Consider the following 19249-nt stretch of genomic DNA (forward strand, 5'->3'; position numbering starts at 1 on the left):
TGAAAGGTCCGGGGAAATCTCACAGCCAGTGTGAGAAGAGGGAGGAACTAAGGTAGTCTACATAGAGAATGCAGGTGTGTTGAGGCCCCAGCTGACCAGGTGAGCTACCATTTGTAAGAGAGAGATGCCTTTCAGCTCTACACCATTGCAGTAGCCTTGTATATAGAGACAGTATTCCTGTTTGATTCATTGTGGGAAAGTAAAAAAGTAAGGTTATAGGGAAGTACCATGTTAATGGATTTTTATGGCAGAATTGAGATCTAGAACTGGAGCTCATGCTTTTTAGTCAAGAATTCTAACTTATAGGACACAGTATTTAGTAGAAGTCCAGGCATAGTATTTACTCAGTGGTAGAGCTCCTGCCTACCCTGCACAGAGCCCTGGGGGTTTAGCCTCAGCACCCTCACACACACACATAATGGAAGGGGTGGGTGATAGTGGTTATAGTGGATAATTCTCTCCAGGAAATAGGTAGATCCTGGTAATGCTCAGTAGAGAGGAAACAGCCCACAAAACTTAACCCTGAGAATAATTTTTTTATAGGGAAGAAATAATCTGTGTAAAAAGGAAAGACACTGAGAGATAAAGCTAGTTAGATAAGGGAATATGATAGACGGGCTAGATGTGATTCACCCATGAGAATGAAGCCATCAGAGTAGAGCTGTTGTTTCTAGGATCACACACAGGCGTCTTCCCCGTCTTACAGCTGGCCTCTGGAATGTTCCCCAAGCTACCTTGGAGAAACCAAGATCTTAGGCAAGGTCCTTTGGAAAGTAGTAATTCTCCATAAACGGAGGTGTTGCCTGCTTGTCCTTCTTTAAAACTTCAGCAGTAATTCTGATCATTTGTTCTTGAATGTACACATGAAGGAGACAAAGTCCTATACAGTAGGGAAGCTGTATTTTCTATATTAGTCTAGCTCTTGATTGATCTCCAAATCATAATAGTCAAGTGGGGCTCTTTTGTTTCTTCTTGTCTCAGTGTCTGCTCAGGAGTATTATCATGCCCAAGACTGTTGGGACATTTCTTCCTCAGCCCAGCAGTGGGGTTGAGAGTGACCGTGGAAGAGTTAAACATGAAGACTTTACTGCTACAGAATGTTTTACTTCGAGATTTGTCTAGTTTATTGGGCAAGAAAAAGATACAAATACCAGCGACATTTATGTCATGTGTCAACATTCAGGGGGAAAAATCCTTAATCTCTCTGCCCAGTCTTCATTTGAAAATATTGTAGGAGTTTTCTGGAGCTGGAGAGATGGTTCAGTGGTTAAGATCACTGGAAGCTCTTGCAGAAGACCCAGGTTCTCTTCCAAGCACCCACATAGCAGCTTACAGCCATCTGTAACTCAATTCCAGGGGACCCACATACAAATGGTACATGGACATATATTCAGGCAAAACACCCATATACATAAAATAAATAAATATACATTTTTTAATTTAAAAAAGAAAAGACTGTTGAATTTTCCTTTAAAGAGAAGCTTCTTTGCGGCTTCAGGCTGGCAACTCATCAGATAGACTATAAAAGGAACAAAGACACTGTAAACAGTTCTCCTGTTCTCAGACAAGGCTGCATAGACAAGCAGATGCTCGGGCCAAGGCTCTTCAGACAGCAGGAAGGCAGTTGTTAGGCACCAGCCGGCGAGTGTGCGCCTGAGAGGGCGGCAAGTGGTCCAACAAAGCCAGCACTGGTTTTCGGGTGTGCTTTAGTGGCCAGACAAACAGCAGACACAGGACTGGTGGACTTCAGCCCTCATTTCAAAGGGATTTAAGATTGCTGGGCCAAGCGACTGTGTGTCAGAGAGTGCTCTTCAGCGGAGCAGGACAGGACCTTGGTCTTCATAAAGCGGGCACACGTGGTGGCATCTGCTTCTCTCTCATCTTGAACACTAGGATCCCTTCGCTCGCTTCTTTTCCTTTATCCCCAGGCCCCCCTGTGGGATGACGTGTACGAGTCTTTGTGTGTCTTCTTTTGAGTATGATTGTGTCTCAGTTGAACTCTGGCAGTTCTCCTCCCTTGAGGAGAGAGACTTGTATCTAAACTCAGCCTGGATATCAGATTGCAAATTCTCAGCTAATGGGAAGGAATGTGGAGGCCACCAAACTCCCTCTGCTGGAATACAGGAAAATGGAAAGGCACTCACATCATTCCATCGAGCTAATTGACTATTGGCTAGTGGGAAGAAGCCATTTCCCTCCCCATTTAAAAAAAAAAAAAAAAAAAAAAAACACCTTGCCTGGGGTCGAGACACAAGCAGTGAAGAAAGGATTCTCTGTTCTCGTCAGTCCAGCTTTATAGTTGGTTCTTTCAGGGAGCGAGGAAAAACCTGACTATTTAAAACCGTTTAGTCTTTAGAACTTTTTCCTTCTGAAAAATGGGGTACTTATGTAGACCATGTCAACCCCCGCTTTTTTTTTTAAGCTTCAAGCTAACGATTGCAGAGGTGAACACTCTGGTAGATACCTGGGAGAGAAGAGCTACCTGGCTTTGTTGCTCGGCTGTCCTTGTCTCTCTGCCCGTGTTCTTTCACCTTTTCCTGTAGTCCTCACTGCCTGACAAAGTATGTGTAACCCGCCAGCCCCTGCAAAAAGGGTTGACTCTCAGTAACTGTCAGGTTATCTGCCTGTGTACTGTAGCCTTGGGTACAGTAAATATATGTTTATAATGTTTATAATATATATATATACACGCATAACATGGATAACATAATAGACTAGGTAGATTCTACCTGATTCTCTGAGAGGAAACTTATCCATTCCTTTGGTTAATTTTCTCTCAATGGAGATTGTAGTTTGCTATCTAGAAATCTCTGCTTGCTGAAATTTTTCATTATTATTTTCAGGCAGTTAAACTGAATACCTAGATTTGAAAATATTCCATCTGGTTGTACCTAGATTCCTTTTCATTATTTAAAATAACTAAGAACAAGTTAGCTTCAGAACATAGAATTAGCCACAGTGACCTAAGTCTTCTGCTTCCTCGGGGTCTATGCTGCCGCCGGAACAGTGTCTTCAGACTTGGCCCCCCATCATCTTAGAGCCCTCAGTGAAGTTTCCCTGAAGCTGCCTCTGTGTCTGGATCTATAGGCCCTTTCTCTGGGCTAGACCATGCTCGGGTGTGTTCCTGGCAGTGTTCCCTGCTGCTGGACAGTGGCTCACTGCTCTGGCATCCTGGTGTATAAATATTTGTCAAAGGACAGGGGCATTTTCCCATTCCTCAAAAAACATTCTGAAAAATGTGCCTGTTTTCATAGTCATATTTCCAGGCTGTGGCTCAGTTAGCCCATTCATTCCTTTCAGTTGACAGACACTGGCCTGGCTTTAGCTGTCCACATAAACGAAGTGTGCCGTAATTTTTGGCCTGGTAACTTTTAAGATTTAGTACCAGGGAGTCTTGGACCCAAAGGAACCACAGGCAGCATAGTTACTGTTAGAGAAGACATTGCTTTGTTGACAGAAAGAATCATGCATCTCCTCTATCAAGCATTTTAGTTTACCACGTTCACACTTGCTGTTGAAGGAGTAATGGAGTCAAGAGATGAGAAAGCTGAACATCTAGATTCGTCATGCTCGTGACTTGACTGCTAGGTCTTTAGCAGCAAACAGTTTCACACTGTCCATGCCTCGCTCCTGCGTGAAATGGCTGTGCTATTGCAGGTGGTTTCCTAGTCTGTCTCCTGGCTTTCTGGGTGCTTAGATCTGCTAGAGACCTAAGCAGTGTGTCTCTGCAGCGTGACAGATACGGCTTTGGATATGGAGCTGGATTTTCTCTACATACGAGGTCATGTCACATGCCACGTCTTTAATCCCAGCACTCAAGTCTCAAACAGATGTTCCATGGGTTCAAGCCTAGCTTGGGCTGTATAGTGAGTTCAGTCCAGTCTGCTTCAGAGTGAGACCCTGTTTCAGCAGAGGGAGTGAGAAAAGGAAAGAGAAAGTGGAGGGAGGGAGAAGAGAAGGAGAAAGGGGTGTATGGGGGGCAATAAGAACTGAGCTCAGGGGCTGGAGAGATGGCTCAGAGGTTAAGAGCACTGCTTGTTCTTCCAAAGGTCCTGAGTTCAATTCCCAGCAACCACATGGTGGCTCACAACCATCTGTAATGAGATCTGGTGCCCTCTTCTGGCCTGCAGGGATATGTGCAGACAGAACACTGTATACATAATAAATAAATCTTTAAAAAAAAAAAAAAAAAGAACTGAGCTCAGGATCCACTTAGTACAAAAATATTAGAGGAACTGCCAGGGCACTCCATCTTTTCTTCCCTCGGGAGCCTCTCCTTCCTCCTGACTCTCGGGTCTCTACAAGTCCTGCTAGTGTCTGCCTGTTTGTTCTGTTGATACTGTCAGGAGAATGATTAATAAGATCTTCATAGTAAGTGAGAACTGGCTATATTAAATCGTCTGTTGAAGCATTCATAAAGCATAACACATAAACACATGTTAATGGCAGATTAGTTATTCAGTATGTTAGTGGCAGATTAGTTATTCGGTATGTTAATGGCAGATTAGTTATCCGGTATGTTAGTGGCAGATTAGTTATTCGGTATGTTAATGGCAGATTAGTTATTCAGTATGTTAGTGGCAGATTAGTTATTCAGTATGTTAGTGGCAGATTAGTTATTCAGTATGTTAGTGGCAGATTAGTTATTCAGTATGTTAGTGGCAGATTAGTTATTCAGTATGTTAGTGGCAGATTAGTTATTCAGTATGTTAGTGGCAGATTAGTTATTCGGTATGTTAATGGCAGATTAGTTATTCGGTATGTTAGTGGCAGATTAGTTATTCGGTATGTTAATGGCAGATTAGTTATTCGGTATGTTAGTGGCAGATTAGTTATCCGGTATGTTAATGGCAGATTAGTTATCCGATATGTTAGTGGCAGATTAGTTATTCAGTATGTTAGTGGCATATTAGTTACTCGGTATGTTAGTGGCAGATTAGTTATTCGGTATGTTAGTGGCAGATTAGTTATTCAGTATGTTAGTGGCAGATTAGTTATTCAGTATGTTAGTGGCAGATTAGTTATTCAGTATGTTAGTGGCATATTAGTTATTCAGTATGTTAATGGCAGATTAGTTATTCAGTATGTTAGTGGCATATTAGTTATCCAGTATGGCTGCTCTTCTGCTATGCCACTGCTTTGACTTTGTCATGTGTGATTTCTTCCTACAGATCATCAATTTCTACATGAATATGCTGATGGAGCGCAGTAAAGAGACGGGGTTTCCAAGTGTCCATGCATTTAATACCTTCTTCTTCACTAAGTTAAAAACGGCTGGCTATCAGGCGGTGAAACGTTGGACAAAGAAAGTGGATGTATTTTCTGTTGACATTCTTCTGGTACCCATTCACTTGGGTGTGCACTGGTGTCTAGCTGTGAGTAGCTCCTTTATTTTTGATGACATGAAAAAAAAAAACTACAGAGAGAACCTAGGGAGTCATAAGTTCTACATCTTTGCTTGATGTAGATTACAGGGGAAAATAGCATTTAATAGTGATAACTTGGCTAGAAATCAGGTGAATGAGTGAATTTCCTATCAGAGTAGGAGATGCTTAGCCTTGGCAGCTGCCGGCCGGCTACTGACCTCAGCATAAGACAAGGGGGAAGCATGTTCGTGATGCTGCCAGCTCTGGCCACTACTTCCTGCCTAGCTGTGGCTTGCTCTCTGTGTTTTTATGACTCTGGGAGTATGGATACATTAATTTAATGTTAATAAAAGTTATTATATATTCTGTGTTGAATTTAGAAGATACCAATTGAAAAAGAAAATATCAAGATTAAAGACAAACCCAGAATCTTATCATCATCTTAAACTGTGGAAATGATCTTAAGATAGTTAACTAGTTTTCTTTGAATCATGTGTTGTTGATCATGGGAAAACTGAACTGTAGAAAAGGATTTCAGGCCAATCACTAGGCCCACCAATTGATGAGCCCCCAGCATCATCTCCATAAACAACCCACTGTTGTTAAAACAGTACGATGCAGAACATCCCCCAGCTTCTCACGGTGTCACCAAAGGTCGGGGAGGAAACGCTGGCGCGACAGCAGGGCCCTCACTGCTCTGTTTTGTTCCAGGTCATAGACTTTAGAAAGAAAAGTGTCACCTACTACGACTCTATGGGTGGAATAAACATTGAAGCCTGCAGGATCCTCTTGTGAGTGCGAGTTGAAGAGAGACGAAATTGTTGTTGCTTTCTCTGTTTCTCCGGCAGTGAAACTCAGTTGTCTGGTACCTTCAGAAACGTGGTAGATGACATCATCATATGTAGTAGAAATGCATAGTTTAAATTCGAGTAAAGTTTAGCAATATAATACTACAATATGTGTTAATGAGGGCAATTGCTGTCTTGACACACTAAAATATAGAGTAACTATATGCATAGAGATTAAGTCAACACAACTCATTTAATTCAGCTTTCTGAAATTTAGATGGAAAACTCAAGTCCCACAGAGGCGACCTTGGTTTGCTTGTGTCTTAATACTTAGTGAGTGGCTCACCTGGAAATTAGAATGCAGGCCTCTTATACCCTATTGCTTCTCTTTCTAAAACACCTGTTTTTTTGCTATGCATCTGGTATATGGCTGGGGGGAAGATGTTCCTGAAAAGTGAGCGTTTAATACTTAAACAGAATGCTCTTGGGTTAGGGAGAAACTCAGAGGTTAAAGGGCTTGCTGCACAAGCATGAAGCCCATGGTTCGGATCTCCAGGACTCACATCAGTGATGAGTGCGCATGGCTTCATCTTCACTCTGGCCTTGGCAGGCAGAGCAAACTGGCCAACAAGACTGGTAGTGTCAGTGAGAGACCCTGTCTCAGTGAATAAGCTGGGGAGTGACCAAGGATGACACTTGATGTGGACATCAGGCTTCCACATGTACACCACACACACAACTGCACACAGTCACACTACAACACATGCATGTGAAAATTAGGAGTCTTTGTGAATTTGTACTTTTTGTTTGGTTGGTTTTGGTTTTTCAAGACAGAGTTTCTCAGTGTAGCCCTGGCTTGTCCTGGAACTCTGTAGACTAGGCTGGCCTTGACCTCAGAAATCCGACTGCCTCCCAAGGGCTGGGATTAAAGGCTTGTGCCACCACCACCCTGCTTGAATTTGTACTTGTTAAATTGTTGGTTTGAATTGAACTTTTACAAGGAGATCCAAACCTACCAGTGTTAAAATACATACCCTGATACTGCTAGAGACATTTTTAATAATTTATATAATTTAATAATAAATTATCCATTAGATTGATGACGCTAAAAGGACCATACAAACCAAGAAATGTATTTAAAAGTTGTTCCTTAGGAAGATAAGTAGACTGAAGAACTTTAGGAAGAAGACTGTTACTATCACGCCATCAGAAGCAGAGGTCCTGGCGCTCCTGGGTTGGCAGTGTGGGTGATGGTGGGAGTTTCATGGGTTGGCTTCCGAGGATTGCCAGCCCCATTCTCTGGGTGGCAGCTATCATCAGCTCTACACAGCTCATCTCATTCTCGAAAACTGTCTTAGGCAATACCTAAAGCAAGAAAGTGTTGACAAGAAGAGGAGAGAGTTTGACACCAATGGTTGGCAGCTCTTCAGCAAGAAGAGCCAGGTATGTTTCCTGTGGGTCTCCTGTAGGTCCTTGAAACAGTGTGGGGAGGAGAGGGTTGATCTGCTGTTTGTGGGTCTCCTGTAGGTCCTTGAAACAGTGTGGGGAGGAGAGGGTTGATCTGCTGTTTGTGGGTCTCCTGTAGGTCCTTGAAACAGTGTGGGGAGGAGAGGGTTGATCTGCTGTTTGTGGGTCTCCTGTAGGTCCTTGAAAACAGTGTGGGGAGGAGAGGGTTGACCTGCTGTTTGTGGGTCTCCTGTAGGTCCTTGAAACAGTGTGGGGAGGAGAGGGTTGACCTGCTGTTTGTGGGTCTCCTGTAGGTCCTTGAAACAGTGTGGGGAGGAGAGGGTTGATCTGCTGTTTGTGGGTCTCCTGTAGGTCCTTGAAACAGTGTGGGGAGGAGAGGGTTGATCTGCTGTTTGTGGGTCTCCTGTAGGTCCTTGAAAACAGTGTGGGGAGGAGAGGGTTGATCTGCTGTTTGTGGGTCTCCTGTAGGTCCTTGAAAACAGTGTGGGGAGGAGAGGGTTGATCTGCTGTTTGTGGGTCTCCTGTAGGTCCTTGAAAACAGTGTGGGGAGGAGAGGGTTGATCTGCTGTTTGTGGGTCTCCTGTAGGTCCTTGAAAACAGTGTGGGGAGGAGAGGGTTGATCTGCTGTTTGTGGGTCTCCTGTAGGTCCTTGAAAACAGTGTGGGGAGGAGAGGGTTGATCTGCTGTTTGTGGGTCTCCTGTAGGTCCTTGAAAACAGTGTGGGGAGGAGAGGGTTGATCTGCTGTTTGTGGGTCTCCTGTAGGTCCTTGAAAACAGTGTGGGGAGGAGAGGGTTGATCTGCTGTTTGTGGGTCTCCTGTAGGTCCTTGAAAACAGTGTGGGGAGGAGAGGGTTGATCTGCTGTTTGTGGGTCTCCTGTAGGTCCTTGAAAACAGTGTGGGGAGGAGAGGGTTGATCTGCTGTTTGTGGGTCTCCTGTAGGTCCTTGAAAACAGTGTGGGGAGGAGAGGGTTGATCTGCTGTTTGTGGGTCTCCTGTAGGTCCTTGAAAACAGTGTGGGGAGGAGAGGGTTGATCTGCTGTTTGTGGGTCTCCTGTAGGTCCTTGAAAACAGTGTGGGGAGGAGAGGGTTGATCTGCTGTTTGATTCCCAGAGATTTTCTGGCTTCATGTCTAGCCTGCCTTCAGCTTTGTCTGCTTCCTCGAGGAAGGTGAATTATTTGTGGGAAAGTTCATAACATGTTTCTGTGTAAAACTGTTTTCTAAATGCCAGACTGTTTTGCTGAGTTTTTATTCCTGTCAGAAACACTTGACTCTTTGATGCTTAGTGGAAGGACCAGTTTTTATACCCTTCGGTACCATGAAAATCTGAGATAGTTCCCCAGATGATTAATATGAAGTAAAACACAAAGGTGGGACTAAAATACTACTTAAAAAAAAATTCCCCCTTAAACTTTATTGTCTTAAATAGGCGACCCTAGGTCTTATGTTCAAAACTCAGGGAAATGGTGTAAAATTGATAAAGAAGCTTGCAAAAATAGTGTGTTGTTGGTCTTTTAGGAAATTCCGCAGCAGATGAATGGAAGTGACTGTGGGATGTTTGCTTGCAAGTATGCTGACTGTATTACCAAAGACAGACCAATCAACTTCACACAGGTGAGGTGGGCCTTCAGGACGGAGCTAGGCACCGGATACCCCAGCTATCCGTGGCTGCCTTTCTCTGTTCTGTGGCCTCTGCTATACCTTTGCATGCCTTGGGTTGTGTCTCATAACATTCTCCACAGTCTATAACACTGCACCAAAGAAGACAGTGATTGACCACATCCTGGGTAACTGTGTGTCACATGATAGTGAGTCTTGATTAAAAAGAAAGCTGCATTCTCTATTCTCTGTCCATCTCCCCAACCTACCTCTAGTCTTACAACAAACACAAACCTGGAACCAGAGAAAGCATTCTTCAGTTCAGGTTTTGGAATAGACCCTGTCTTAGTTTTTATTGCTGTGAAGAGACACCATGACCGTGGTAACTCTTATAAGGAAAACATTTAATTGAGGTGGCTCACATACAACTTCAGAGGTTCAGTCCATTATCAGCATGGTGGAGAGCATGGTGGAATGCAGGCAGATGTGGTGCTGGAGGAATAGCTGAGAGTTCTACATCTTGCACGCAACGGGAAGTTGACTGAAAGTAGCACTGAGGGAAGCTTGGGCAAAAGAGACCTCAAAGCCCACCTCCACAGTGACGCACTTCCTCCAACAAGGCCACACCTCCTCATAGTGCCACTCCCTTTGGGGGCCATTTTCTTTCAGACCACAACTTCATCTCCTCGTGTACTCTGTTTTAACACCCCATCCTTGACCCCTTTCTCAGTGTGGCTGGTCAGTTTTATCTCAGCAGGTCATTTTTCTATATATTGTCCTGAACCAAAGATGACTGAGACTAGAAATTATTATGGTTTATTCTGGTATGTTTTCTACTTAACTTTTTTTTTTTTTTTGGTTTTTCGAGACAGGGTTTCTCTGGGTAGCTTTGCGCCTTTCCTGGAACTCACTTGGTAGCCCAGGCTGGCCTCGAACTCACAGAGACCCACCTGCCTCTGCCTCCCGAGTGCTGGGATTAAAGGCGTGCACCACCACCGCCCGGCCTACTTAACTTTTTACTTCTATTTGAATGAGTGGCTTTTCTAGATTTTGTCTGAACCTAAGGGCTTCTTAAACTTGTTCGTTTTGCTGAGGCTAGAGAGATAGCTCAATGGTTTAAGAACACTTGCTGCTCTTCCCCAAAGGGCCTGGGTTTAGTTCTTAGCACCCACATGGCCATACACAACTACTAGTAACTACAGTTCCAGAAGATCGCCACCCTCTTCTGGCTTTCCCAGGTACCACTGCATGCACATGGAACACAGACACACGTGCAGGGAGACCGTTCATACAGATAAAACAAGTAAGTCTTTAAAAAGAAATAAAAACTTAGGATTTGTTTTCACCCAAGAAGTTTTTACATGACCCTAAATAGATATTAAATAGAGAAACATATGCTGACAATAAATCAAAGAATTTATGTTAAAACAATTCTCTGGGATACAAGTAATTTTACAGTTGGTTAAGGACAAAAGTGAGTTTGCACACAAATGGAATGTGTCATTTAAAAAACCCTTGGGAAAACTGGGCATGGTGGCACATGCCTTTAATCCGAGCACTCAGAGGCAGAAGCAGCCCATCTCTTCTGAGTTAGAAAGCAGCCTGGTCAACCTAGAGTTCCAGGTCAGCCAGGGCTACCTAATGAGAGCCTGTCTTAAAACAAAACTAAAAATTAAGACACTGGGATCTAGACCAAACTGAGATAATGGTTGAAGTTCTCTTAGTTCTTCTCTGAGAAAGTACTTTTCATTTTCAGGCCTTAGTCTCATACTCTCTTAAGAGGCACCATTCTCAGAATTCTGGGAGTCATGGCCTAGCCTGGAGACTCCAGATGGTGCCCACTGTAACTCCTTCAGGTACAGAGTGTAAATAGTACTAGAAAGGAGCAATAAGAAAAGGCTGCATGGAAGCATGAATGAGAGGTTTGAAAGACCAGAAATGTCACTGAGTCTGTCAGCTGAAAACCTTAAGAAAAAAGGGAGTATGGAGAAAGGAGTATTGTGCTTACAAAAGTGAAAATTAAGAGTGGTCTATGCCCCTACAGCAACACATGCCGTATTTCCGGAAGCGAATGGTCTGGGAGATCCTCCACCGGAAGCTCTTGTGAAGACTGTCTCAGAGAACAGACCTGATAGTATGGGGACCAGCCCTTTGCCATCTACAGCCAGAGACCTTGGGACAGCTGCTCCTCACCCTGTTCTTGTGCAGCCCTTGATCCTGGACCAGCCCAGGCGAGATGCACTCACAAGCACATCTGCCTTTCCTTTTGTATCTCAGATACTATTTTTGCAAAGAAACTTTGGTGCTGTGAAAGGGGTGAGGGACATCCCTAAGCTGGAGAGAGACTGCTTTTCACCTCATTTCTGCCATCTTGTTTCCAAAGGGCTCCAGCCTCACTGAGTCCCTAATTGGGAGCCCACGGAAAGCTTGGGAAGAATCTTGGTTTCTTATAAACTCTTGTTGTTAGGCCTTACTGAGAAGTAGGAAAGGGCATGGACAGCAGGTAGGGATAAAAACCACCAGCACGTAGACATACACATGATTCCCGAGATGCAGAGGTAGGAACGGGACTGTAAACTGGACTTGGAGGCCCACGCTTAAGTCCCTCCTGCAGAACCCTTCCTGTTTCTGTGCCCTGATGTGAAACCCAACTGCTTCTCCTCAAAGCTGTTTGATCACTGGTAGAGTCATCCCACGCCAAGCACAGCGCACAAGCCCTGGCAGACCCTGAAGTTACAAGAGTCCTTTCCTGGCAAGCAGGGGTTTGCGTGTGCTAGCATATGTGCTGTGGAGAGGACGCTCCCCAGAAGTGCTGAGTGCAGCAACAGGGCCCCGCTTCACTGTTGCCTGCTTCTAACCAAGAAGAAGGACCTCGGTCTTTAGCATCAGATACCAGAGTTGGATGAATACAGGTCTAGATGGTCTGTGGCTAGTTAGTTTAAATATGTTTCTAACCACAGAGAATTTTATATACATATATACTTATCTATATGTGTGTGTATATACATGCATATATGCACACACACGTGAAATATATATTTCACAGGGGTATGCTTTTAAAAGAAAAAAAAGACTGAATGTGTTCACCATTTAGTCTGTAGGTTTATTTTCATCTTTAAAATTCCAGCACACAGTGATCCCAACAGCTGCTCCACATTGGGTGTTTGTAGACTTCCTAAGAGTATTTTGCAACCTGGATGAATTTTGGCTTAGGAGTAAAGGTTATCAAGGTAAACGTCATTTTCAGCTGATAAACAAAACAAAACAAAACAACAAAAAAACGGGTGGAGTTAAATTGCTAAGCCTGAGATTTTCAAACTGCTATTCCTTTTGTTCTTTCTACATCTCTCCCACCCTCTGAGAGCTCCTAAGGTCTAGATGGTGAGATGATCCAATGCCAGTGTCATTTTGTACTTACGTTCCAGAGCAGGAACATTTTATACTTTTCTGTATTGTAATGGGTAGTTTTATATAAAATCTTCTCCTCTCCCCGGAGCCCCGCCCTTTCCAGCATTGTGCTTCCTCCTTGGGCTTATTTGAAAATTCTACTCTGTTTTATACCAAGCTTGTTTAGTACATTTTTCTATGTTTTACCACAGGTTACAATTTGAAAACAACAACAACTATTTTTTTTTTAATATTCCATTGTTAAACTGAATGTTCGCGTCTCCACTCCAGCACCCAGTGTCCCCGCTCTTCCTTGCCCCTGCATGTTGGAGGAAGAGACCCCTTTGTACACTTACGTTTCCTTCTTCTGCTCCTCTCTCCTCTGCCCTCCCTTTCTCTTTCTTTTGATTTTCCATAGGAAATAAATAGCTTTCTGTGTCTGAGTTGCTGGGACCCTTCACACTCTTGTAGAAAACCATGGCATGCAGACTCACTGTAGGACTGTAGAATACTGTCTGACTTGGTACTTGCTGTATTTAAGTGACAGCTTACTCCATGGCACTTTGGACTGTTACTATAAAGACAAGCTTTTCAGGCTTATCTCACTACTATCTGGGGCTCATCAAAGATAGTTTTCTGTGTTTATTGTTTGTTTTATCTTCCTCAGAGACTTTTTGTGTGGACCAAAGCAACAAATATTTATTGCCATGTATAGCAGAATATGAGACATGCAACAAAAGCACTTTGCAAAATATATAAGGAGTTCTTGAGCCTGTCTGAAGTCGGCTCCCTTTCTCCAGTGCAGTTTGAATGTGTACCAGGTGAAAGCTAGTGACCCCAAGGCCACTGCCCATCCCAGGACTAATAGGAGTGGCAGGTGTGGTGGGGTGGCTTCTCGGGAGTGTGTGCAGACTTGTGTAATAAGCTGTTCTTCGAGAGCCAGCTAGAGCAGGGCAAGTACCTGGAAACTCCTTAGTTCTGGAGTGAGCTCTGATGACCACGACTGAAGAGTTTCTGTAGTCTGTGGCCAAGGGTATGCTCCGTATCTGTTTAACCTGCTTTAACTAAATGTGCCTCTGGTTTTCCTTCTCTTTGTCTCTTTTCCCCTGGCTTCAGTGCTCATATCCATCTCCCCTCCCCCACAAAAGGACTGTTTGAAGGATGATAAGCACTGCATGGCTGTTACAGACTTTCCAACAACAACAACAAAAACAAAACAAAAACAAAAACACCACAGTCCCAGCAGTCATCCCTGGACTGTGTGCAGAGAAAATAAGATTGGTCTCTGCCCTTTTGAGAACATGTGGTGTGATGTGTGGAAGATTGTTCCATCCGGTTGATGGCTTGAGATCCCCTGTGACTCCCAGGAGTCCTGTGGAGTGTTTGATGTAAGTATCTCTCCATCATACAGCCCAGAGACCTGCTGTCGGTTCACTCCTCCAAATCCGAGGTGTGCTCCTTGTGACCCCACGTTCTGTTCCGTAGCCAGTGTGGCCATGCCAGCCTCTTCTGCTCACTGTCCTCAGCACAGGTAGCTTTAGTGTCTCAGTGCTTCAAGGGTAGAACAGATAGCCTGCCCGTCATCACCACCTGGTCTTACACGGCCCATGGCACAATCTCTAGTGGATCCAGGAGAGGCTTCGTGAAGGAGCCCCTTGGCTTTTAAAATCTGACCCTCCAATCTCTGTGCCATCCTCCAAGCTCTGAAAAATCCCAGAGGAAAAGTGACGAGCACTGGTTGTGTTGTTTTTCCTTGCTCTGTGTGCGTGGCTGATGCTAGACAGAGTGAGATGATTTCAAACTGAGGTTGAAGATCAGTGTCAATCAAGAACCTTGCCTAAATAGAACATACCTTGATGCAGGCTTTTCTTCCTTCTAAGCTGAGGAATAGCCATAAGTCATGACTATTCCTTAATGACTTCTGGGGATTGTCTTATCCTTGACAGAACCCAACTGCTAGGAAAGGCAAGTGCGAGGTACCCAGGAGCCCAGACAGCGCTCTGCTCAGGCACCCTTCTTCAGTTTAGTCCTTTCTTAACCTACTAATTACGTACACCCACATCTGACCTTAAAGTCACATGATCTTAAAATCTGTCTGGATCTCCGTAGTCCTGAGGGAACGGGATAACTTCCCGCTTGCCTTCGCAGGGTGGACCAGCGCACGGAGCTGTCAAGGCGGGAGACTGGGTTGATGCTGTTTTTCTAATCGAGTGTAGGCTTATCTGTTCTGCTCTGCCGAGGATACGGCAGGGCTCGGTTCTCTGAAGCATTTCTTTAGAATAACAGTGTTGTTAGGATGTGAGGAAGGACTTCCGAGTGCTGTAGTCCCAAAGGGTTCCTTCTGATCGCAAACAGTGTTCCCCTTGGCCTCCAGCAGAAGCACCTTCCTCCTCAGCAGTTCAGCGTGCTGCCATTTGGGGTTTTCAGGCTACACCCTAAGAGGCTTATCAGAACTTTTTTTTTTAAACCCTTTGAGTAGGTGTCTCCTCCATCCTTTTTATTGACAGCGATATCCCTTGCACACTCGGATGACGGGTGTCTCTAAAGGCACTTCCATACCTGAAACACAGGGAATCCCTGTCGAGGTATTTCGTACGTGTGAGGCCAAGCACTGGACTTAAGGGCCCTGAAATGGGGAAGAAAGGTGGTTTGTGACCAAGGAAATAAAAGCCACTTGTCCTTGGGGCCTTACAGTCTGTAAGTGCATAGTTTGCCTGATGTGGGAGGCTAAGCAACATGAACAGAGCTTGTCATTAGCACATAGTTGAGAAGGAAGCTGAAGTGGGCCAGGGGTGGGGATGTGTCAGGGATACTGCCTTTTTTCTGTGTGTCACTCCTTAGTTTTGGGGTTTTTTTTAGTTGATTTATTTAAAATAAATTCTGTGGATTTTGCTTCTGTGCTTTGACTGGGGACTCTGGACTCAATAATATATTTGTCTGTCTCTGAGACTGTTTCTGTCTCCTCTCATATATATAAGATTATGTGTGTGTGAGTGTGTACATATCTATATATACGAATACATTACACAGATATCCCCCAACTGTCTGCTGATCCAAACTGGACCAGTGATTGGCTCCTCACTGTGGTCTGGATTTCTGAATCCACCCCTTAACCAGGAGACTGAATACTGTTCATTCATTCATTTCATTCCACATACCTGGAAGTGAAGCCTGGGGCACAAATAACATGCAAATGTGTGGCTTTCTGGTGCTTTTACAAACCAACCCTGTCTGTAGAGGCAGCCAGAGAGCTCTCTGGAGGCCGGGCGGGCGGGCGGGCGGGCGGGCGCACCAGTCATAGCTCCAGGCCACGCTACCTCCTTGCTTTGCTGCATGCCTTTCTCACAACATTGCCTCCAAGTGCTGCCCTCCCACTCTGCTCACAAGAGTGAAACTCCGAACGTACAGCAGTGCACAGCCTCATGGAGAAGCATTGTCTGTCGGTTAGGAGAGCCCAGGTTGTCACTGGACAGATTTTTGAACTCTTGGGGGTGGTTTGGCATGATTAAGATTTTTCAGACATCGTCCAGTGGCTGGAGTGAGGAACGAAACCTTTAAACCATGTGCTTCCTGACTCTGGTTAGCTAGCTGGCAATTGCCTGAATCTTCTCCACCCAACACCAAACAAGAAGACTTCTCAAAGTGGCACCAGCACCAGTGTCCATAAGACACCCCTCCCCAGCTACTCCTTGTTCTCTGGTCATGGCTCTGCAGAAAACGCACTGACACTTGAGTTAGTTCCTCATCTGCCTGTGTGCCTTTACCATCAGCCCATTGCTATGACCGCAAACCCTGCATTTGGCTCCCTACCTCTCTGCCACCCTCCTCCTCTCCTCGGCTGCCTAGTGTTACCGCCTGGCCTCTTGGCCTCGCTGCTTCCTCTAACTGTTGGAGCACCCAGATCCTAAGTCTACAGCTTCTCCACTCATATCTTTCTCCTCTGTGTTTCCCAGCGTCTGGGCATGATGTTAGTTCCTGACTTGTGCTCTGCGTCTCTTGCTAAAATGTCTGCCCACCTCTAGGTGTCTAGCCCAACTGAAGGAGACGGGCTGCTTGAAGGGGTGAATCAATTGCTATTATTGATGTCTCACAAGTTGTATGGTAATTGAAAGAGACAGTTTTCATGTAACCCAGGCTGGCCTCAAATTTGTCATGTAGCCAAGGATGACCGTAAGCTCCTGATCCTTCTCTCTGTCTCCCAAGTTGTGTATCACAACTGACCTTTATTGTTTTGGATTCGTTTTTTTTTTTATGCTTTTTAAGTGTATTTAGTTTGATTTTATGTATGTGAGTGTTTTGCATGCATATGTCTCTGTACCCCTCGTGTACTGTTGACTGCAGAGGCCAGAAGAGGGCGCCAGGTCCCTTTGTCCCGTCCGTCCGTCCCCCCCCCGCCCCCCCCCCCCCCCCCCCCGGGAACCAGAGTAAAACAGTTGAGCCACCACATGGGTGCTGGGAATTGACTCTGGGTCCTCTGGAGGAGGCATCCCTCGAGCCCCATGGGTTTATTTTTGAGGTGGCCTCATTGTGTAGCCTGGCTTTTGAGCTTTCTCGTTCTCCTGACCGTTGCGATTATATCATGTGCCGCCATACCATACTTTTCTTCTTGAGAGTTTCCGCTTTGACTTTTGTTTGTTTGTTTAGGAGAAAGGGTCTCGCTGGGTAGCTCTGGCTGACCTGGAACTCGTGTATGTATGCCAGACTCACCTGAACTCAGAGATCCACATCTGTCAGCTTCCCAAGTGCTGGGCTGGCCCCTAATGAACTTCTTTACTTCCTCATTTCTGTTTCCTGTCAGCTACAGTTTTCAGGTTTCTTTTGTTTTGTTTTCTACTTAGCAGCAAGAGCCACCTTCTAACAGTATAATAATATAATAACAGTAAAATTCAAGGCCCTGGTCTCATACCTACAGGCCAGCCACTTCTATAATAATTATATAATCATAAGCATTGCCTCATTGCCCGCCCCTCAGCAGTCTGTGATTAGGAACCAGGGTCACCACTTCTGAAATGAGAAAACAGAGCAGAGACACCCAAGAGCCTGCCGGGGTCTTCAGAGAGCCTTCGGTGAGATCCACTCTGCCAGCCTTGGCTCTCCTGAACAAGATGGGGTCCTTACTCCCCTCTCCACCTTAGCTTGGAAGCGGGAGGGAGAGGCAGTCTGGCTGCCTTCAGGATACCTCCTTGGCTTCTTCAGACAAGGTTCCCTCATCCTTCCCCAGGGTCATTTCTCTCTTCACTGCCTGTCCAATCCTTTTCCTTTAGAGTTTGGTCTAACCCGGAAAAAGATAACCCTAAGGACAGAGGGTGATGAAATCCAGAGACACCAGGTGTCCCCAGCCCATCTGCGCACATGGCCTCAGGAGGCAGGCAAGGTTTGCGCTAGGTAGGGACGCGCGCGCGCGCGCACACACACACACACACACACACACACACACACACACACACACACACGAGTCTGGAGACATTTCTAGTGGTCCGGTCTCTGATTTCACCACTGCCTCACTCATTCTGTCAGTGTGGAGTTGCCTCTGCCCGGGTTTGAGAATCTCAGGAATGCAGAACCCAGTGCTGTCCCTGGGTCTTCCATCCCCACCCCCTCCCCCGCTAAGCCCCTCTGCCCTCCGAGGGAAATTTTATTCAAGGAGCTAAGTGGGAGGCGTCCTGACCCTGGACTGGAAAAGAAAAGCAGCTCTCTCTGCCCTTCCCCCACCCTCTGCTGCTGCCCAAGCCATTCTGCTACTCTCCATCACAGAGGGCTGCCACCCTCCCAGAGGCCTGCTTGATGGTAATTACTCCTAATTGTTTTCCCTGGCTTCCAAGGCCTTTCTCGGCTGCTCTCAGCCAGTAGCTCTCTTGTATCTGCTTAGAGAACATGGACTCAGTGAGGGAGGCGAGCCTCTTTGGGCTTCAAACTCCGGCTTTCCAGATGTAATTTAGACGGAAGTCTCACAGAGAATAGGGACCAGACTTGAAGATCAAGGACCTGGGGGCGTTGGACATTTCCTTCCCAAAGTACCAGGGATCTTTGGGGTCTGCCAGAGGGAATGGCAGCACTCCTGAGCGGAGCTGGAGAGCTTGAGGGTGGTGCATAACGTCCCTTTCTCCTTCGGCTGGGCTACTGATCGGATTCATTCTACCTCCAGGAAGAGGGTCCCAGGGGGTCCAATACACTGGTTAGAAGATGATCTGGGGGTGACAGAAAGCATGGAAGTGTTTTACTGGTTCAGTATTCACTGCGACACCTGCAGTGTGCCAGGCTTCTTTCTGTCCCCTGGTGCAAGCACATAGCGTCTCGCTCTAGCGCCAGCCCTGTGTCATACCCAGGGCTGTGGCTCCTGGCAGCCTGAGCTACAGCCCTGTTATCCCCTCACTTCATCCTGACTCACTTCAGCTTCACTCGGCTGCACAGGGCCTTTCCTAGTGGGCACTGCATCCTTTGTGAGAGGGATCCAGGGGGGGCGGAACTAAGGATGCAGAGTGGACCAGTTTCACACAGCCCCAGACCTCTAAGGTCATCTCAGACATGCCAGAAAGGGCTAACAACATTCCCTTAAGTTCAGTGATGAGTGATCATACTGTCTTTAAGCCTTTCCCATGTTTGGGTCAAGACATCAGGTAAGATTTTGATAAAAATACCTTTA

At 45.6% G+C, this 19249-nt stretch overlaps 1 protein-coding gene across 4 annotated transcripts in view; it reads left to right on the forward strand.

The window, feature by feature from the left end:
- Positions 1–13376, forward strand: part of Senp1 (SUMO specific peptidase 1) — a 70552-nt gene extending 57176 nt beyond the window's left edge. For all 4 annotated transcript variants that reach the window (XM_059247213.1, XM_059247214.1, XM_059247215.1 and 1 more), the window contains 5 exons: positions 5172–5375; positions 6078–6157; positions 7513–7597; positions 9139–9234; positions 11264–13376. In XM_059247213.1, coding sequence (XP_059103196.1) covers positions 5172–5375; positions 6078–6157; positions 7513–7597; positions 9139–9234; positions 11264–11326 — 528 coding nt within the window. In that variant the 3' untranslated portion in view covers positions 11327–13376. The remainder of the gene's footprint in view (positions 1–5171; positions 5376–6077; positions 6158–7512; positions 7598–9138; positions 9235–11263) is intronic.
- The last annotated feature ends 5873 nt before the right edge of the window (positions 13377–19249 follow it).

This window comes from Peromyscus eremicus, chromosome 20 (genome assembly GCF_949786415.1).
Source record: "Peromyscus eremicus chromosome 20, PerEre_H2_v1, whole genome shotgun sequence".
Lineage (NCBI taxonomy): Eukaryota > Metazoa > Chordata > Mammalia > Rodentia > Cricetidae > Peromyscus > Peromyscus eremicus.